At 45.4% G+C, this 22,446-nt stretch overlaps 1 protein-coding gene across 8 annotated transcripts in view; it reads right to left on the bottom strand.

Annotated features, from left to right (window-relative positions):
• Positions 1-22,446, bottom strand: part of RYR2 (ryanodine receptor 2) — a 543,025-nt gene that overhangs the window by 176,908 nt on the left and 343,671 nt on the right. For 7 of the 8 annotated variants that reach the window (XM_074373272.1, XM_074373273.1, XM_074373274.1 and 4 more), the window contains 9 exons: positions 15,919-16,127; positions 14,853-15,205; positions 13,203-13,317; positions 11,895-12,055; positions 10,053-10,212; positions 9,681-9,767; positions 6,385-6,611; positions 2,863-3,667; positions 621-821 (listed from right to left, as the gene is read on the bottom strand). In XM_074373272.1, coding sequence (XP_074229373.1) covers positions 621-821; positions 2,863-3,667; positions 6,385-6,611; positions 9,681-9,767; positions 10,053-10,212; positions 11,895-12,055; positions 13,203-13,317; positions 14,853-15,205; positions 15,919-16,127 — 2,318 coding nt within the window. The remainder of the gene's footprint in view (positions 1-620; positions 822-2,862; positions 3,668-6,384; positions 6,612-9,680; positions 9,768-10,052; positions 10,213-11,894; positions 12,056-13,202; positions 13,318-14,852; positions 15,206-15,918; positions 16,128-22,446) is intronic. The other variant, XM_074373277.1, reaches the window with a different exon arrangement.

Here is a 22,446-nt window from a genome sequence, read left to right as displayed (position 1 = left end):
TCAGTCAGACCTCTGATACCACAGCTGCATTTGATGGTCCCCCCACAAGAGACCCATCCCGGAGCAGGTGCCAGAAAGCTCACTGTCCTGGACTTGCTCATGCTTGGGTTTAGGCATACGCTTTTGGTTTTGCCGCACCCTAGGGAGACCTGGGTTTGGAGATGAGCAATCAGAGGAAGAACCACAAACAGGTGATGAGTATTCCTGCAAGACTGCTGGCAGTGACACTGGGTTCTTCCTAGAGGAACAAAAGGAAAAGCATCCAGCACTGAGTCCTAGGAGTCAGGGTTCCACGAGGTGGGCGGTGCTGCGCCTGCACAGACGACCCACCTGTGCTGGGATATTATTCCTATTTAAGAACCTCCGCATCTGGCCCACTGGTTTCCTCACAGAGACCAGAATACCCCGATACCTCTTAACAAGTTGCTCGTTTGTTTAAACCAACCAAGTGGATTCTTTTGGTAAAACCACAAACACTGACTAAACGAACTTATTTAGCTAGCTTAAAGAGAACAGGAAAAAAATACACTTGCAACTTGTGCTATAATTTTGCAACGTTTGGAACCTGAATGGACCGAAATCCAAAGTGAATAGAAAGGATTTTCAGTTCGCTCCTGTACCTGTTCTTGAGGTGGTGATCGAAACTCCTTTGTCTTCCTGGCTGTGAGGGCAGCCGACATGTTTAAGGCTTGCATGACCTCGTTGTAGCGGAACCGCTGGTTGTCCTGGAGCTTGGCTACAAAGTCATCAGAAAAGGCCACAATGGCTTCTATCCGGTGCCGGACCTGGCAGTCACAGAGGTACTGAAGTAGGAGGCACATCTAAAAAGACAAAAAGGCATCACATTTAATTTCTGAATCTTTAACTAGTGAATGTGCATCAAATCCAAGCTCGTGGCAGACACGCTCAGTTGTCAACTCTTCTCCTTTATTAACAGAACCCTGACTTTATGAAGACAGCAGTGTGCTCAGTCCCAGGGAATGAAGTGTCATCTGTCTAAGCCAGAATGGCAAGTTCCCGCTGATGTCCCTTTGATGACCACTTACTGTCCCAGCCTCCTCTGCAGCTACAGGCGCTTTAGAGAATGAGATGAGGAGGAGAAGTCTGCAAGGGGTCTTCTGCGAAAGAGTCTGCATCATTAATAACAGACTAGAACATCCTCTTTTCAAAATGGCTAGTGACATGATCACTAGAGGAAGAATGACGTAACATAGTTTAGTATAAAAACCATAAACTGAAGATCACAGAAAGACACTAAGATCTGAGTTCCTGAAGACACTCCTGAGCTACTGTATTAATTCCAGAACTGTCTACCTCCAGACTTTGCAAGTAAGTTGATTAAGTGGTTTTCTTGCTTATTCATTAAATGGTTAGCTGGGTATTGTCTTACCAGAAGCCAAAAGGATTTTTAACAGATACAGTGCATCGGTAGAAACATGCCTTCCAGAGAAGGTTCTGCCCAAGTTAGGAAAACGTTGAAGTACCCTTTATACCAATGGTGCTATCAATACACAGCAGTGTTTAGGAGGACTTCAAAAGCCCGGATGTCACCACCCACGACATTGCCGTTTCTGTGGGCGCCGGCTCCGAGGGAGCCCAGGGTGCACATCCCCCTCCACCTGCTCTGTCCCACCCCAGTGTATGCAGCGGCCCCTCAGGGGGACCAGGTGGCAGTCTCCCAACCACGTGGGCTCTGGACCACCCCATCATCCTCCCCTTACCCATCTTCCTCGCAGCAGCTACACTGACATCTTAGAACAAAATCATCCTGCTAAAATTCCTCCATGGTTTTAACTGAACTGAGAATAAAATTCAAAATTCGTCGTATGGCTGGTTTTAGCAAAGAGCCAGACTCTGTAAGAAGTGCCTTCTGCCCGTCCACCCCGCCCCTCCAGCTGTGAGGCGGAAAGGTCCTGGGACACCCCTCCCTCCTCTCCACGGGTGCAGAGCTACACTCAGCAGCCAGACCTCGGCTTGCAAGTCTCCAGCTTGGACCCCTAACTGTATTCCAGGTGAGATTTTCTCTCTTCTAGAAACCCATTATTTGCCTTCAGTGCATTTAATGCGATTAGCAAGAAGATATTTTACCATAAATATATAAATAAGCGTCTGTTTCCGCGAGACTCTGAGCTGCTTTTAGCCGGCACCCAGTGCCTGGTCAGAGGAAGCCCTCAACCGAGGCTGCCGGAGGAATGAAGAGGAAAATAGGCGTCAGAGACACGAGCGTCGAAGTGATGCTGATGAACAACAGAGGCCTCGGGGCCGAGTCCCCACTCCCTCAGAAACGGGCACAGCCAGTACAGCCCTGCGGTATGAGCCTGGGCGCACCTGCTGGTGAGCAGGTGTCCTGAGGTGGGAGGGGGCGGAGGGGAGAGAGGTGGGGAAAGCCTTGCATTTCAAGCGTCCCAGCAAAATGTAGGTGGCATGCAGCCTCGGAAAGAAGGGGCGACACCAGGAAACTGCTGAGGAACAGGAGGGCGGAGGAGGACAGCTGGCAGGACAAAACCCATCTCCTGTGCTCCTTCCAGACACACACACACACACACACACAGAAAGGAACAGCGCCACACACACTTGCACAGGTGCAGGACAGGCAGACATGCTTGACCAAGGAAACCACCTTGACAAAAGTATGAAATGTATCTTTCATGCACGACAGCCAATTGAATCAATTGGAAAATTCATTAATTCCATTCCCAATGCAAGAAAATTGGAGGGCATGCCCCCAAGCCCAACAGGAGGTTAGTTAATTTTATGAATAGCGACCCTCACACAGGAGCAGAGACACACATACACAGAGAAAGAGAGCAAGGCCCATGTTAACAGGTTCTGAAATTCACTGCAATCTTTTTCTCTGATTACCTGCAATTTAACTGGCTCGGGCAGTTTCATTTGGAGCAGACCTTCCTTGGGCCTCTTACCCCCTTTGGCTTCTTCCTCCGTGGCTCCGTCGGGCTTGGGGTCTTCGGCGCAGGGCTCCCCCTCCAGCACCTCGTTCTCCTCGTCAGGGGCAGCAGCTTCCTTGAACACGCTGGGCTCGATGAGCTGCAGGACGTGCTTGAGGTCCCGGCTGTGGAAGACACCCATGATGAGCAGGGTGTAGAAGAGCTTGATGAGGGGCACGAGGAGGAACTCAGTGGTGCCCCCCACGGGGTCCCGGGCGTGCAGGCTGCCCTCTCGCACTGCCTCTGTCAGCATCTGGATGGTCTTGGCCTTGAGGATGTCCAGCGGGAACTCAGGGCTGTACTGGTAGCTCTCGTGACTGATGCTCACGAAGCTGGGGGAGGACACCTGCATCCGCGGCCTGAGCGAGGTGCTGAGGCCAATGCCCGGGAGGCCGTGCTTCTTGTTCTCGTCCGGGAACAGCGTGATGCTCTTGGTCTCCTCCGTCATGGGGACGATGAACTCGCTGTTCATCATGAGCCTGGCGGTGGCGTAGGAGCTGAGGTGGATGTCAATCAGCAGGTCGTAGTAGCCGGCGCGCAGCAGGCCGGGCATATACTTGCTCTCGATGGCGTAGAGCAGCTGCGGCTCATCCACGTGGCTGCACAGGGCATGGGCCACGCGGTGGTTCCCCAGCGCACACACCGCCGAGTACAGCCGGAGCGTGTGGTAGTGGAACTTCAGCAGGTCCTCCTGCTCGGTCAACTCCAGGATGTCCACAGACCTGGGGACGGAGACGTAGCACCGATATTTACAATAACCTCAATCGGAGGAGAAATCTATGTGCCTGGTTGACCTCAAACATTACTATACATAAAATAGATAATCAACAAGGACCTACTGTACAGCATAGGGGACTATACCCAATATCTTGTAATAAGCTACAATGGAAAAGAATCAGAAAAAGAATAGATCTCTCTCTATATATATGAAACTGAATCACTTTGCTGTGCACCAGAAACTAACACAACATTGTAAATCAACTACACTTCATTAAATAAATAACAAAACAAAAACACTAAAAAAAAATTATGGAAACACTTTTTCAAATTAGTTGTATGACATGTTTAAGGATAGCATAGATTTATTTCTAAAAAAATCATCTTTAGATGTTTTATAAACTTCCTTCCACATAGAGTTTTATGTTGAAAATGTCCAACCACTGGTGCTTTTAAAACATTGGACCTGGGACCTGGTGCTACAGAGCTTGCATCGGCACAAATGCCTCCTCCTCGAGCAACAGAACACAAAGAAACTATAAAATAAAATTATACTCCGTGTATGCCTATTTGGGGTGAATTATGAACAAGATACAAAAAGACGAAAAACCCAACTGCCACTTCTAGGTGCCGGGAGCAAAAGCGGAGTACCACGTATGATCCCTGCACACAGCACCACCAAGGGGGTGAGCAGACCACCGAAGCCGCCCCTCCGGCCCCACCCACCGACCCACCCTCACTCCATTTAGGGACCAGCTCCCCCCGCTCAGGGAGTGAGCAACGGCACCTGTTTCTTGTTTTCACTCCCTTGTGCTACAGCATGAGTCTCAGCAAAGCCCTGCCCGAATTTCTTCTCTGGCCCCTTATTAGTTTCTGTTGACTAAGGACACCAAGGACACTGGTCGGTACCACTGTGACCTTCTACATCTTCCATCACTAATTAACATAAATGATAAATTACCATGGCAAGCATATGTCGGGTTTCTGACTACAGCATGCCAACGTATTACATCACAACCTTAAAATTCTCTGCTTAATATAATATTTTCCCTCACAAAGAAAAATTCCTCCCCAAATGTAATGTTTCTTTTGGTTGCTGAGTAATTTTATTTTAAAAAACATCAGATGCAAAACTCCAGTAAGACTTTTCTCATGTGAAATTTACATAAAATGGAATTATCTAAAGATTCACCTGGCCAGATTAATTTTTCTTTGGCTTTCTTTTGTTTTGAAACATCTTTATTGAGATATAATTCACATACTACATCCTTTACCTATTTAGAACAAATCATGCAATAGTTTCAGTATATTAAGGGAACTGTGCAACCACTTCCACAGCCTAAGTTTGGAATATTTTCATCCCCCAGGGACAGCCCAGTAGTACCCACCAGCAGTCGGCCCTCCGGTCCACGCCCTTGCCTCCCCCTAAGCACACGTGATTCTACTTTCTCTGTCTACAGACTTGCTTCTGGGGGCTTCTCATGTAGACGGAGCCCCGTGCTGCGTGGCAGCAGTGTAACTACTGACACCGCAGGCTCTTGTTCTGGAGCACCGTCCACGCTGCAGCCCGTACCAGGACGCCACTCCTTTTCATTGCCAAACAATAACGGTGCGGATCTACCACATTTTATTTAGCCTTGAATCAGCTGCTGGGCATTTGAGCTGTTTCCCTTTTTGGCTACTGGGAATAACGCTGCGATGAAGTTCACGTACACATTTTTGTGTGGGCAGGTCTTCATTTCTCTTGGGTATATACCAAGGAGTGGAACTGCTGGGTCGTACGGTAACTCGGTATTTAACTTTTTGAGGAACTAACTGTTTTCCAAAACACAGGGTAAACTTTAAAGGAATTAAAAGAAAAGAAAAATGCCAAGCATTTCAAAATATATAAAAGTGAGCGTAGCTCCTACAACAATTTTAAGATTAAAGACTTAAAATATAAGAAGGACAACAAATATGTGTATCTTTCCATTGTTTTCATGCCGTGTTTTCACTTAGTGACTTAACTTCCGCATGATATTTTGGGAGGGAAATCTCGGTCCCAAACTTAGGAACTCACCCCTTACTGATAATGAAACTGCTAAAACGAAGTATCTGCAGCTTGACTGGCTACCATGTAGAAAAACTGAAAATCACAGACAAAGCTCCCTTTGGGTATTTCTCCTACTTTACGTGATCACTGTACTGCCTGGAATGCGTACAGACCTGTCTCCCAGGCCCTCGTGGTGTCTGCACTTTCACTAACGATTCTTAGTCTCAACTCCTCACACCTGTCAAAGGAGGGTCTGAACTAACTGACTTGCGTGATTCCATCTCCACTGTGGTACAGTCCCGAGGTGCTGTCTCCACTGTGGTACAGTCCCGAGGTGCTGTCTCCACTGCGGTACAGTCCCGAGGTGCTGTCTTACTCAGCTAAGTCATAGGTCAGACTGCCGTTGGACTTACCGGAATTTTTACTTGCTGTTGTCCTCACGAGTAAAACAAAAGTCAGGAAAGAAACAAAACATCAGATCGCCTTTGCAACTGCAGTGTAATTTGCTTCAGTGACGAAGTGGCTAAGACACAGGTTTAAACGTGGAATGTGCAAAATAATGTCTCTGCGGCCACAAGAGCTCAGGTATGTTTCAAACCTAGCTGTGCTTCCCCGGCACCAGCCCGGGGCCCCTGGGCAGCGGTCTGAGGGGGAGGGTCCCCAGCAGACAGGAAGGATGCTCGGGCTGACCTGTTCTCCTCCGGGATGTGAAGAGACATGAACTGCAAGGGTTCCACACACTGCACCAGCCAGCCCTGGCGCTCGCTGATTCGAGAGACGTCGACCTTTAAGAACTGGTTGGGCATCCTGCTCCAGAGGACGTGGGACAGGAACTGCACATGGAGGCGTGGGGGGCACTGCGGCAGCGGGTTTTTGTGCTCACTCTTGAACAGTCCCGCTGAGAGAGGCATCACGTTCTAGGAGGTGGAGAAGCGGAGAAAGAATTAACTGAGAACACTCCTTGGGGTTAGGAGAGCAAGCACCAGAGTTCTGTACAGGAAAGAGATGGTGAAAGTAAGAGACACTGCACGTGGGGCAAAGTCCATACGAAAACAAGAGAAACTGGGTGGAACGGTTCCTGAGAGGACAAGCGTTAGGGCAGGCACACCCGCGGCGGTTTCCTGCCCACACACCCGACAGAGCCCTGAGAACGTGAGAGCAAGTGAGCACGACCATGTGCCCTTCTTATTTCTCTACCAAGCCAGGCCCTCAAGGACACTGGCAAGTCTTAGCTACCTTCAGGGCCAGACCTCCCTAAAGAGAGGTGACATCCTCTTGGCTTTCTCCCTCTCTCGCTGTCTGTCCTGTCACCCACCTCATCCTTACACCACCTACCCACTCACTCCTCGTCAGTTTGCCGGGTTTTAGTAACCAGCAGTACACCAGAAACAGCTCAGCAGATAATCCCGACTATCAAACGCGAAAGCAGAATCAATCAGGGTTAACGCACACCACTCCTTCCCCTGCACCTTCCTCTGCCTCCAACACGTATCTTCAGCCATCTAACTCCTTCAGTCTGGTCTCAGGGAAGGAGAAGTCTCTGCCTGCCAAAGCTGATTCATTCATTTATGATCAAGATGCCACCCCTGCCCGCCTCTCCTGGACCAAAAAATCAACTGTCTCCTCTTCCTGCATGACCGCCAGTCTCTCCCTCTCTAGAACCTTCTCTGTCACATGATTTAGACTGCCTCGTCCTCAAGCTATTTTCCTGCTCTCTTCTTCTACTGGGGGAAAAACCCTAGGCACCGTACCAGACACTGAGAATATATCGGTGAACAAAACAGACAAAATCCCTACCCTCATGTGGCTTCCATTCCTTTTTTTGGGAGACATAAAATAAAAACCAGTAAGTAAATAAAACAGCATATTAGAAAAGAGGTCATGGAGGGGAAAAAAACAAAAAAACAGGATAGGGGAATCACAATGCAAGACAGTAGTAATAACCAGGGTGCTCAGAATGGGTGTCACTGAGCAGATGACATCCAAAGAAGGACCCAAAGGGGAAGAACCATGTGGATATGCGGGGGAAGAAGTTTCCATGCAGGGGGACTGTCCATGCAGAGAACCCAAGGAAGGAGCCTGCCTGCGAGTCTGAGAAAGAGCTGGAGGCCAGTGTGGCTGTGCCACAGTGGAGGTGGGGCAGGATGAGCTGAAGCCACAGGGGAACAAGATGTCCCATCGTTCAGAACTTGAGAACCATTCAGAGACCTCTGATTCTTCTTCCCAGGGAAACAGGGTTTCGAGCAGTGAAAGGACACAATCTGAGTTATATTCTGAAACAATGATGGTCACTCTGATTGTTCTCTGATGAGCAGATGGGTGAGGACCAATCAGAGGCTCCTGGAGGGTCTGACCAGCCAGATGGCGGGGAGGCAGGTCAAAGGTGGAGGATTTGCTGGGGAGGGAACTGGGGCGCGGGATGTAAAGGAGTCACCAAGGATGACTGCAAGGCTTTGGGTCTGAGGACTAGGGAAGATCCCGGGAGACGGGATAAAGCAGGTCAGGAGGAGTGGGGAGGGGTGGTCAGCAGTCCAGTTTTGGACATACCCAGTTTGCAATAAGACACCCAAATGGAAAAGTCAAATAGACCAGTATTAGAGTTTGGGTTCGGAGAAGCTACCACTTTTTCTGTCAAATTTTCATTTTTTTTTAAGTTGCCAACCTTGCTGCCTCCTTTCTCTCACTTTCTATCTTGAATACTAATAGGAACTTCATAATCTGGCTTCTCCATCGTTGTGCTGGTGTTTTTCTGGCAAGGTCACTAAAGCCCTCCTTCTTAAGTCACGGGTGCCTTTAGTCCATATCACACTGGCTTTCCTGTGGCTGCCAGAATCTCACTGTACAAAGGTAGAAACGAGCTCACGCGGTGTAAGGAACATGTCCAGGGTCCCCGATATGCACCCTGAGTTGTGCCCGATGGCTCAGTGTTCAAAATCGCAAATTTCAGTTCAACTCCTTTTCCTGAATTTCAGCCAGCTCTTCTGCTCATTGATGTTAGTCTCCCTTCACTGGCCAAACTAATAATATTTAAATGAATCCCTGACTCTTCTCCGTGAGCACTGAATCCAATTCCTCAACAAATCCTATTAACCCAATTCACTGACAAGTTCTGTTAATTTCTCCCTAAAGCATCTCCTCACTCACCACTCTGTCTGTTACAACTGCCACCAATCTCCCCATCTCCTCCCCTGGAGACAGTGTCAAATTGTTGGCACCTGATTATTATACCTGAGCAGGTACTTCTCCACTTCATGACCAACATATTCTTCCCAAACAGGTTTGCTTATCCTCAACCCCCGACTTCAAGTTTCCAGCGGATCAGCACCGTCTATGGAGTCAGTATCTTTAAAGCCTCTCCAGCTCGGTTGTGGTCCACCCTCCGCCCCATGAACCTCCAGCCAAGCCCGGAGGGCTTCCCGTGCCACACGACACTGAGCTCCCTCACCCTCAGCACCCTCTCCCCTGTGTGTGGGCACTCTCTCGCCCCGTCTGGAATGCCCTCTTCTAGCAAAGGCACCCTGAGATTTGCTCTTTTAAGAATCGACCTGAATGTCACCCCTGTTTCAGCTCTGCCTGACCATCCCATCCTGCCTAGCTGCTCCCTCACTTCTGTTCCCGGAGTGTCAGTGGTGCCACCCCGGCAGCGCCCACCGCCGCACAGCAGTCTCAGCCCTTGACGATCACTTCCAGCTCGCCTGTGAGTCCAGTGGTCTCTCAGCTGTGTGAAATTTGGCATTTTTGTTCTGTCTAAGCCTAGTTTTATTGAGTAACATTTATGATGACCAATGAGACCCTTTTAATTAATTATGTTACCCTGGTGACCTGAAAGAGAGTACAGAATTTTCAAACATGGCAACTCTCCTCTTAAAGAATCATTCATGTGATTAATACCAGTACTAATGAAATGCTGAATTCATTTAAGAAGTGCGTGCTATTTCCTAACAGAAAACAACCCAAATATGATACCAGGAGGGAGTCTCTCTTACCTTTATTCTTCCCAACTCAAACTGAAAGACATGAGGACTTGTAGCTTGTGCAAAAACGGCAGGAAATAACTTTGTACTTGGCTCCACCTTAAATAAACAAGCGAATTTAATAATATTAGTACAGCAGGAACACTAAGAAGCTGTATTTTCTCCACAGCACCCAAAGAACACTTTCAGAAGAAGACTTCCTGTCACAGGGAGACCCCCTCTCAGCTGTTACTGGGAGTGGCCCCTTCCGTTACCACGCAAGCACCTCTGGAGCCGTGATTGTTGGCTCTGAGGGGCTGGTGCTGTTATTATTTGAACAGAAGTAAAACTCCATCACGAACTCATTTGTTTTCCTCTCCTTCTATCGTACGCGCCGGCGCATACCTGGTAGTAGGTGCTCAGCTCCTTGCCGTTGGCGGTGAAGGTGAGCAGCCCGCTGGCCGCGTCCACCACGCAGCCGATCTCCAGGCCATTACTGTTGCGCCCCTGCCCCGGGCTCATGCTCTCGCCTGCACACACCATGTAGCAGTTGCTGCGTTTGATGCTGAATTTCAGGAAAAAACCAAAAACAAAAAATCACATTTCTCTTTGTACGACCAGGGATCTACCGGAAAGCATGTGCATCCTGCAAACTAAACCTAAGGTGTGCTGTGCAGGCAACAAGCTCCTGCCAACGTGGGGGAGGTGCACAGTGCGCCCAGGTCTGCGATTCTTGAGCAAAACTCCATTGACGTGAGGGGGCTTTCTGAATCAGGTCTCCTGAGCCTCTCAGCTCCACCCGGGGCAGGACAGGCCCACAGGCTGGAACCGAGGAAGAACTGACCTGCACCCTCCCTCCAAAAACTCAGACCACACTGGACCTTTTTTTGAGGTTCTGACAAGCTTAACTATTTAATAATTATCCAAATTGGTAATTTTCTTTCTCATAGGTTTTTTCCCTGAACCACTCGTTCTGAGATGAGAAGCATTCATTCCCGACACTGTCAGAGTCCTCAGTCAAATTCCACACGAGCCACTCAGCACTGAGGAAGTCTGGCTAATGTGATGCCCCTTTATGGAGAATTCCTGGCGATCCGTTATGAGAGACAGACTTCACCAGGATGTGCACAAAATCTGCGATATTAGCACAGAGCCCCACCTCGGTTTCACCCTCACCAGAGACAGCGGCAAGCTGACGTGACCTGAGTTTGGCCTGCTACTCCTTCTCTGCCACCACCCAGCGCACGTACTCACAAGGCTGGCAAAAAAGCCAAATCCAAGAAAACAGGAGGAAAAGAGCAAGAAGGCTGAGGTAGAGTCAGTTTCCGTATCGTCACATGTTGGATGCGTTTCCGCACACCACTTACAGGAGCCTCAGCGACCTCCCCCAGCCTGTATTTCCTGCACCAAAACCATCAGTCAGATATCCCAGCCCTAGACTGAGTTACCTCCTAACACTGCCGCCACCTCAAGTTCATGGCGGTTCAGGTGTCAAAGTCTGAAGGCAGGAGGAGACCGAGCTTCCGGTCACCAAGAGTGATGGTGCAGGAACAAAAGAAAAGCAAGCCTAGGAGGGGCTCGTCCTGTGAGACCTGTCCCAGCAGATCAGAGAGGGTGCACGGGCACAAAGGCTGGTGTAGGAGGCCAGGTCTTCTCTTGTTCTGCAAGGAAGATGGCCTTCGTCTCTGTTTTGAAGGTTGGGTTTGAATTTGGTTTGTTTTACAAAATAAAAAAAGGATGGCACAGAAAGTGGAAGTGACTTACCCTAAGCCACACAGCGAGTCAACGGCAAAGCTGAGGAAAGAACCCACTGCCCCTCGGTCCACCTGGCCTGAACCACCAGCCCACACTGTCTTCGCCGTTTTCTTCCCACCACAAAACCAGTGCCCCGGATGCACATCGGGCCACGGGCTGAACACCTCACACTCACCCCATCTGCAATCCCCAAACAAAGGCTAAGTGGCGGTGGCCCACGTCATTGGTTGTGCAGTGTCACCTGCGGGGACATATGGTTACCACCCCCAAAAGATGCACTGCTCTTTCTTCGAGAGGTTTTCACTTTTAACACATTCAGATTCTTTACCGGCTTGTATGAGTAACAGAAAAGGACACCGACATTAATGATTACATTGTTCCTATAGACAGAGTATTATCTTGGACATGAAGTCCAAGAGGAAAAAAAAAAAGCCTAGGTTTATCAACATTTCTGTCAGATGTCATTCCTGTAAAACATTGAGGAAAACCAACCTTTCGTGCACCTTTCCTTTTTCATCTCCTAGAGTCACGGTCACTGTGCGAACTCTGTCCAGGTCAAAGGCGGTATCGTACTGATGGAAATCTGATGTAATCCAGCCCACCCAGACGTTAGTGGGGTCTTGTCCAGGAAAGATTCTCACTGAGTAATAGTACTGTTGAGAAAGCAACACCAGGTGTTGGCAAAACAAAGAGACAAAACTTTGACTTGCAAGGTCTTAAAATTGCCTAAGAATATGTCTTTAAAATCGTGTGGCCTAATGAAAATGACCACAGTGTGTAATAAATGTTTTCAGCAGCGATACACATTGTCTTTCAAAGAGTGATTCAAAGCCAGTGCTTTAACATAATTGAAAGAACTCCACACACTTCTAATGTTTTCTGCATACATTACTTGGCTTGGCACAATACATATCAAATAAATGGATTCTGTCTTTGTTAAAAAAAACCATTTTGCCTAAATTAAAATGTTATAGGCACAAAAGACTGACACTGCAAAAGAAGGAAAGTCTTAAGACAGAGCTCCTGAAGTATTTCAGACATAACTGGAGAAAGAAAACAGGCTCTCTGAGCACAGCGTGACCTGAGGCTTCTTAAACTTCCAGGTACGTACGTATGGGCGGGCACTCACACAGCACGCTTACGTAACAAATCATCAACTCCTGAGGCAGGCAGGCTTCAAATTCTTCAAGCTTGCACGAGGGCACTCCCCTAGGCTAGAGTTTTTATACCTGTCACCCACCTCTCTGAATAGGCTCTGAGCTCTTCCTATCACTAACATATACTATTTTGACTCCTTAAAAGCAACTTAAAATCTGAAATTAGTTCAGATCTAATATGTGGAAGTCAACTTCAAACATGGGCAACTCTTCAAGAGACAAAGCTATATATTTTTTCCTATTTGGCATTTTATGAGGAGTGTTTTGAAAATTTTAAATGGCAGACATTAATCCTTGACCGTTCACAAAGTATGATCAATGACCTTTCAGGCACATCACTGAGATGAAGGAAATCACAAAATGTACCTGGAAGAATTAAGTGGCCAATTAAAACGTTGCCCAGAAAGCAGAGAGCAAGGTCAGGAGTAAGGTGCCACTCGGGCGTATTGTTCCTAACGTGGCTCTTACTGCACAATATCCATCAGAACATGTATACGCTTTCCAACTTCTCAGTCCCCAAAATACAAGTGAGTTGTTATTTTTATCATCAGCTTGCTAAGTATTATGTACCAAAGTTAACTATTTGAAATGCAAAGCGCAATGACAGACACACAGAGTCGGATGACAGGGCTGCAGCTCATACCGTGGACGTCTGCATCAAGTAGTCGTAGTCATCCCTGTCATCGGCAAGGACGTCCTCAGTGAGTCTTGCGGAATGGCTTGTGCTGTAATCTGGCTTTGTCCTCCTGAGCAGAAATCTGAAATGTACAGAAGATCAGGGAGCGACATTACCACCTTCCGGCTATCTCAAACACACACATACGATTAACTCAGCAAAGTGGCTGTCAGCTCTGCTGAGCTCCCAAGAGAGCATCTGGAAATATCCAGAATGTTTTCAATTGTCACAACTCAGGTAGGGGGCACTGGTGTCTAGTGTGTGGAGGCCAGGGACCTGCGAACAAAACTTTAATGCACAAGGCAGACTCTTACAACTAATAATTATTTGTTCGAGGGTAATAGGGCTGAAGTTGAGAAATTCAGATTGAGTGTAAGAAAAGATGCTAAAATAAGTAGCCTTCTTATTCTACTTAGAAACTCTTTAAGTTTCAACCAATAATGTAAAAATAAGTACCTTAAAAACCGACCCTTGGGAGAAAATACAAATTATATGTCTCATAAGGGGTTAATATCCAGAATACATAAAGAATTCCTACAACTCAGCAACAAAAAAGTAAATAACTCAATCAAAAGACAGGCAAAGAACCTGAATAGACATCTCTCTAACAATGATTCACAAGTGACCAACAAGCCGTGTAAAGATCTCAACTGCACTAATCATCAGAGAAATGCAAATCAAAACCACAGTGAAGTATCACCTCACAACCACGAGAATGGCAGCTGTCAGAAAACCAGAAAGTAACATGGTTGACAAGAATGTGGAGAAATCGGGACCCTTGAGCAGTGTTGAGGAGACTGTGAAATGGTGCAACTGCTAGGGAAAACAACACGAAGGTTCCTCAAAAATTCAAACAGACAACTACCAGCAACCCCACTTCTGGGTATGTAACCAGAAGAACCGAAAGTGGGGTTCTGGAAAGATATTTGTACAACCATGTTCATAACAGTGCTGTTCACCATAGCCAAGAGGTGGAGTCACCCTAAATGTCCATCAATGGATGAATGGACAAAAAACGTGGTGTATATACATACAGTGGAATATTATTCAGCCTTAAAAAAGAAGAGAATTCTGACACCTGCTACAACACACGTGAATCTTGAGGACACTATGCTACCTGAGACAAGTCAGTCACAAAAAGACAAATACTGTGTGATTCCATGTACAGAGATATCTAAAGCAGTCAAATTCATAGAAACAAAAAGTAAAATGATTACTGGGGGTAGGGTAGGGGGAGGTGGTGGAAGAAGAAAGTAGTTTCATGGGCGTAGAGTTTCAGTTTTGCAAAACGAAAAAGTTCTGGAGATCCGTTTTACAACAATGTGAATATACTCAGCACTATTGAACTGTACACTTAAAAATGGTTAAAATGGTAAATTCTATGGTTTTTAACCACAATAAAAAATTCATTAAAAAGTAACTTAGGATAGATTGTCACTGGTAACAAACTGGATGGCAAACAGGCTGCTTTACTGTTTTCTATGGAATCCTTTGTCCAGAAGGGAGGAGGAAGAGGAAGAAGGAACTGAACTTGGAAATCTCTCACCCACTGTTATACTCTGCTGTGACCCCGCATGACAACCATGTATTTAAAATCATTTTGCTCATATCAGTGACCTTTGTTTCAGACGAGAGGGCTTTTCCTGAGCGTAATCCTTGTGGTTGTTACACTCCGGTTTTGCAGCTTCTTTGTCTTTGTCCACTCGATCTGGCACCAGATGGCCATGAGCTGTCTTCATGAGAACCTCGAAGTCCGAATCTGCATCATAATCCTCCAAATCGTTCTTGGGCCCAAAGAGGCCGGCGCCCGGGATGCCGCCCGCCGCAGTCTTGGAGAAGACCTCCGCGCACTCGACGGGCATGCTCAGGCGGTAGAACATGATGTCCGTGCTGCTGTTCTGGGAGCCAAATGACTTCTGAGTGACCTTTAAACACGGGGAGCTGTCTATGGTGCCGTCTATCCTGGTCACCTAGCAAATGAAGATGCCATCGTTCAAATCTAATCACTGTCGATTCCTGACTCTGAAACCCCTAATGTGCATCACCTCTTGAAGAATCCAAACATGGCCCACCCATGGCACAATTTCGCAAATGAGACCATTACGCATGAGGGTTACCATGTCCCAGATACACTCGGAGCCTCTGCTTCTAACTCAAGAGATGGTTTGGGAAATTCATATCATAACCGCATAAATTCAAAGTGAACCTGACATTCTATACATACATATATATACATTCTATTCTATATATATATATATATATATATACACACACACACACACATATACACACACACACATATATATATGTGTGTGTGTGTATATGTATATACATATAAACAATTAAGTACAGTTGACCCTTGAACCGTGTAGGTTTGAACTGTGTGGACCCACTTACACACAGGGATTTTCAGTACTAGATACTACAGCACTACATAAGCCATGACTGGTTGAATCCATGGATACAGAGGCCTATACATTATATGCAGATTAGCCCCAAAGTTGTTCAAGGTGAACTGCAGGTAGTCAGCCTCATCAGCCTCTCATAAAGTACCTGTCCTGAGAGTCCACCACAGTGTGGCACACCAGAGCCATCATTTACGTGAGAGACAATAACTGTCAACAAGGAGGAACTCCCTCTCCTGGTTTTGGGCAACGGTCTGATCTTTAAAGAACAAGCAAACCTCAATGTGTTCGTGGTTCGATGGAACCTGGAGAAACTGAGGGAGCCTCTTGCTCAGCCACATGGTAACCTCCCTGTTTGTATTAACGGCAAATGGCTCATAGCCCTCCTGTAAGCCGCAGATGGTGAAGTATTTCAAGGTGCTGACATCCTTTCCGAAGTTCATCCTGCCCACCTGAGCCACTCCGAGGCTACACACTGGTATGAACCCTGGGAAGAAGGGAAAAAAACAGTATCGTTAGCATAAGAGCCTTCTGGTATGGAATTATCAAAAGTGTTGCTCCAGAAGTCTTCCCTTTGTGAGAGCCGTCACCCTGAGGCAAAAGCAAGGATAAAGAGACCACTAACAGTAAGTATTCAACGCCAGGCTCCGAAGACCGGGATGTGCCCTTGGCATCAGAATTCATTAAATGTGGCCCAGGGGCCCCTTCTTTCCCCTTGGACTTCTGTGAGGTAGCTGCTAGGCAGCCCCTAGTCCTCCAGGGTCTCAGGGTGCACGGCCACAGGAGGAGGTCCCCACTCCGCAGCCTGCGCAGAAGTGCGCGTGCCTCTCTCGGAGGGGGAAAATGAGATAGAAGAGGGCTTGAAATTGCAAACACCAACACCGCTGAGCTAGATTTCTTTGCATGTACCTCAAAGAAAAAAGGATTGGAGGCAATATTTATAAAGGTTTTAATTCACTTATAGTTGCTTTTGATCTTTGAAGAGAGTTTTGCTCTTTTCTCCCTGGGGAACCCTACAGCTAAGCTTTGGGAAAAAAAATTGAAATATTTGGAAGTCGTTGCCAACATCCCACTGAATCTCCTCCGTCTGTCCCTTCCCCTTCAATGTCATTGACACTACAGATTACGCAGGACAATGCACGATTAACATAAATAGTTACGATGAAATCAAAGAGTAAGTTAAATAAGAAACTAAGTCAAAAGCAACAGCAATGAGCAATAAAGAAGAAACAAAATATTTCAGTGTGTAGCAGGGCTAGTTGACCTTTCCACTGTTAAAGAACAAGGGGAAACTACATTCACTCTGTTAATTGTCTGGCAAGGGGATGAGATGACATTTTTCAGCAGAGGGTGTATCTATGTAATCTTCATTTCCTTCTATACTATTTTACAGGAAAGTTCAAGTACTCAATGCAATAACCAAGGTCAGTGTTGGAATGCAGACCACAAATCAGAGGATCTAACTTGTAGATTAAAAAAGCAAGGGATCCTGAGAATAAGCTGACAAATTTCTCCCATTACGATTTCTATTTCTTCCACTGTTGAAATCAGTGGCAGTAAAAGCAATGTATAACCCTCAAAACAGCACAAGACGATACAAATTACACCTGATAACTCATGATGGTCTCACGCAGCTCGTGTCATCAGCATATATTTAAAGAAACAGTCGTGTAACTATGCTACCAACCCGGAAGCACGAACACATCCCGCCGGGTTCAAGGAAGTGCGAGTGATGAGTTTCTAGCTAAAATGAAAGAGCCACAGCTGTGTCTGCAGCTGCGCCAGCTCTGGGCGTAGCAGTCAAGGAAAGCTGTCTTAAGTGTCCCCGAAGGAATCAGAGAGAAGGACTGGATAAACTCAATAGACCTGAGACAGCTGGAACTGCATGTGCACAAACTGGCAAATGTCGCACTCATGTGACACGAACTAGGGGATACCAAGATAGAAACATCTCCTCAGAGGCTGAACAGTTATTTCTTTTACCACTTTAGATGTAGAAGGAGTTCCTACCCTAAAAGCAAACTTATTGGATCCCTAAAAAATCTCTACAGTAGACCTGTGGGTGTTTGTTATATTAGTATCTGGAAATTTTGTGTATGTTTGATATATTTTCATCTAAAAAATCAAGTATTTAGTGTTGTGCACAAGATTTATGTCCTAAACTGTTCACTCTGGCTATGTTTACAATCACAGAATATTGTTGGGACAATAAATGTATGTTTTTCTGTTCCTTGAGATGGTATACTATTTAGCTTTTGAGAATCTGGCTTTCAAAGGTTCATTAATACATAGGAAAATATTGACAGCAAACAGTATTTCAAGAAAGAAAGATGTAACATATGGTTTATTTTTAAACATGTGAAAACACCAGAAGGTTTTTTTTAATCAAAAAAAGTTTCAGAGTAGTGGGATTTTTAATACTTTTTTTCCTCTCTTTTTATGTCTCTCAAGCTAACAATTTTTTTCAACGAATCTTTATTTTATTATGAAAACAAGTGACAGTCTTTGTAAAAATACTCATTTAATAAGTTGGGATATACCTACATCTTTCTCAGATAGAAATGTGTAAGAGTGACGTGGATACGAAATGGTCCAGACCACATGTTCCTCAAGTTGTGGAAGTTCTCGGCTAGTGAGTGTGCAGTGAGCTCGGGACCAGAAGTCTTGCTAATAAAATTAGCAAGGACTGAGGATGAGCAATTAAGTCATTTGCATTAAGACACTTTCAACTATTCACTTCTTTATCCAACAGATATTTAGAAAGCAGCTACTGTGTGCCAGACACTCGGGACACTGGGTGAGGAACACACAGACCTCAGCCAAGAGGTTCTCACAGTCTAACGAGCTGGGAAGACAAGTGGTAAAGTCATACCCAAGTCACCTACTGACCTATCTGAGAAAACGGAGTACCAAGAACAGAGGAAGAGCAGAGAGATGGGAGTGGGAAGATTCTGCAGAAGAAGAGGGCAGGCAGGTACTTCTACGAAACGCCCAAGGACAGAGAGTTTGAGATCCAAGAGACTTGGATTCAAGTCTTAGCTCCGCCACTTTCTGGCAAGTCACTTAAATTCTCTAAGCTTTAATCCTTTCTTCTTTAATCTCTACCCCATGGAGCCATGGTTTTAAAAATGAGATCCTGTATATACAGTGCTTGACAGGGATGCTCACTAAACTAAATTTAAAACGGAAAAAAAAAAGGTAGAAGAAATTAAATATCCAGAATAAGAGAATGGTTAATTATGATACATACACAAGGCTAAGTATGTGCAGGCATTAAAAATCATGTTTGGGGCTCACCAAAATAAACCTGTAGAGGGAGACAGAACTAATATGGTGAAATTTAAAAACTGGTGATTCCAGGTGAAGAGTATCAGGTGTTCATGGTACTTTTCTTGCACTTTTCTGAAAGACTAACACTTCTCAAAATGTAAAATTGATACAAATATCAAAAGTTATGTTTAAAATGTTTTATGACTTAGGACAACATAATATTAAGTTACAAAGATGGCAACAGAAAATTATCTCTACATCTCAATCCTGTAGATGAGACAAAAACACATTAAAAGTCCAATTTTTCTCTGGGTAGTGGGAATATATATATAATTTCAATCAATTCATTATATTCTTGTATTTTCCAAATGTTCAAAAAGAATTGATTAGTTTTCTGAAAAATAATGGGTATAATTTTTCCATTAGCTTACAGCCGTAGGTGGTATTCTCACTGCTTTATTGTTTTGGTGCCTTTTAAAGGGAAGTATTTATGAAAGTACAATCATAAGTAGAAATTATGCTATTTTTTCTCTTTTTAATTTAAATGAAGTAGAATCCCCCCAAATTAAACTGTGTTCTGACGTCTGGAAATGCAGCTTTCGTAGCTGCTATGATAATAACACAATGAGTATTTCTGAAATCCGTATTTTAAATGCAGGGGTCACAGTAGGAAGGACTAGATGGAGGTGCAGAGCACACAGAGAAGAGGAAACGCCAGGTACTTTCCAGTCTACACGGGGAAGGCTGGGCCTCAGTCACCTCCAAATACAGGTGCTGACAACAGGTGACATGCTGTCAAACACACAAGGCTCGTGACAGCAGCGAATGTCCTGAGTGTTTATCTGGGGCTTCATCTCAGTGAATGTTAAGGACCGTTCATTGAGACAGGAATCAGCTATCTTTTTTCCAGTGAGTCAAGTCCAGTCTCAGCTTAAATCACAGCTAAGTGGCCAGAAAAGACAGCCGGGTCTGCAGATCTCAAGGTCCACGCTAAAGCCAGCCCTGTGTGTCACCAGAGAGTAGATTTTAGGCTTCCTGGACTGTGTGGTCTAGGTCAAAACTGCTCAAGCCTGAGTTACAGGGCAAAGCGGCCACAAAGAATATGAAGACGGGGGAGCGTGGCTGTGTTCCGACAAAACCTGATTCACGAAAACTGGCGGCTGGCTGGATTTGGCCCTCGAGCCTGATTCCTGCTCTAAGTTTTCAACATTCAAAGACTGTCTCCTACAGTATCAGGTCCCTCCAAGCAGCAAACACCTGATCCACACTGACCACGTGCCAAACACTGCCGGAGACACTGGAAACACAGCTGCAAACAGGATGGGAGGGCTCCCTTCCCAGAGTTTACCTTCACGCACGGAAGGGAGCTAATGAGTAAGGAAAGAGTTATCAATATACAGAATAGAGGGTCAGAGAATCATAAATGCTGTCAAGACTGACAGAAGGGTTTGCCATAAATTACACAAGATGAGTTGATAAATGACCTCCCTCTTAGTAACTGTCCACAGCAAAACATGATAATTGAGGCTCAGATCTTTCTGAGTTTGAGGCAGGCTGAGCACAAAAATATTCCAGCCCACTAAAACTGGTTTCCACACGTTTATGCACACACCTGGCACAGGTAAGTGTCAGTCCCACCTGCCTATCCTTTGAGTTCGCCGTCTTCTATTCTGGTTACCTTAACTGACACCTTGCAAACGGCAAAGCCTGATGAGATCTAAGGCAAGTTTCCTCCCAGCAGGGGATCTTAAATTAGTACACACGGGTCCAACTGGTTACTTGGGCCTGTGCCAGATCCGCCCTAACTATTTGTAAACCTGTTAAAACAGTAGCTACAACTTATGGCTAAATTGCTTCCTCCAACAAAAGACAGATGGCTTCAGCAAATTTTAACTTTCTCTGCTGATGAGCCTCCCCACTCCTGAGCAGAGGGCTGTGTTGTGAGCACGCAAGTCCAGCGAAGGAACTGGCAGTCACAAGGATGTGGGGGCGTGAGGCAGGCGTGAAATCTGCAGTGGGGGCTGGATGAGAAGATAAAGCAGATCACAAGCATACCAGCTTTTCCTAAGAATATATGATTTCAGATTTTGAAATTTCTGAAATACAAATTGGGACTCACATTTATAACCAAAACGAAATGGCCAAAAGCAGACTAAAATGGCCAGTATTAACATGTAAATGTGAATTATTTGATCAGAGGAAAGGGTAACACTTACTGGTGGCCTACTATGTGCCAGATAATATCCAAGCACTTTACCATTTATTATTAAATATTAACCCCATTTTTCAAGATGAGGAAAGATTTAACATCTTAGTTAAATGTTAAATCTTTCTCTAGGGTCCTTCGGCTGGTTAAATGGGATGCTCAAGAATGCAGGGAGAGAGGGTAAAACCAAAACCAAAACCAAAACACTTGCCTTAGATTTCTGGGATCTTTAGAACTGGAAGAGGCATGAAATGACCATTTCCAATTAATGTTTTCTTATTTTAAGGAAATGAAAACAGAGGGCCCACAGGAAGAATTATTTTCAGAACTGGATCTAAAACCCAGGGCTTCAGACGTGGTATCTGTTTCTTCTAGTCCATTTTGGCTTCAAATATGAATTAGGGAATTATGCTAAGTGAGGTCCCAGGGAATTTACCATGATACAGGTGTATCGTTAGTGCAAGGACTTGGTAACACAATGCTGGCTTGACAGGGGCATTCCCACACTTTCCTCCTGGCTCTTGGTTCACTTCAGAGCATCAAGATCAGTAGGATATTTATTTTTGACCTTGAAACCCATTTTAAAGCCATCACGTTCTCTCCATCAATTCAAGTCCAGACAATAGAATGTTTCATATACACAAGGTTCTGACACCCTTTATTCTGATTCCTTGACCTTTCCAGTATAATTAAGCCATCCCATACTAAATTTTGCTGTTTGGCTTGGCAGTATTCCTAGGTAACGAACCATTGGTGCTGTATGCTCACATTGCTCCTTCTAGAATCAGATGTATATTCACACGTGCAAAACTGCCAACGTGCAGATAGGCTAGTATATATACAAATTATGTCATTAACCACCTACCAACTTTAGCTATTCTCAAAATAGTCTGTACGATAGAAATTTCCTCTATTCATCAACACATAAGATTTAACTGTCAATTAACTGGGCAGTTTAGGCTAAGCAGTTTGGTTTTCACTGAATTTACCAATCATTTCACAATGAATTTCCCCAAATAACATGTTTTTCAGATTACATGCACATAAGCTCAAAAAGTACACATTAAGTAATAATCTGGAATTTAAACACTAAAAATCCCTTCACTTGTTAAAGTACTCCGTGAATGCAGTACCTATTTAAGAGTTTCACTCCTGGAAAAGTCCACAGAGTGTCTAGGACAGTCCCCTTTTCTGATTTCAGACAAAACAACGAGGCTGCTGGTCTCCAGCATCTCCTTACTCTTTAGAATTTGTCTGCCGCTTTGTGACTGTCTTCATCTTCACTCAAAATAGCCAGTGCCCCAACCCAAACCTGTGGTTGTTTGGATTG

This window comes from Camelus bactrianus, chromosome 11 (genome assembly GCF_048773025.1).
Source record: "Camelus bactrianus isolate YW-2024 breed Bactrian camel chromosome 11, ASM4877302v1, whole genome shotgun sequence".
NCBI classification, from domain to species: Eukaryota; Metazoa; Chordata; class Mammalia; order Artiodactyla; family Camelidae; genus Camelus; species Camelus bactrianus.
This window is presented reverse-complemented; position numbering and strand designations above follow the sequence as displayed.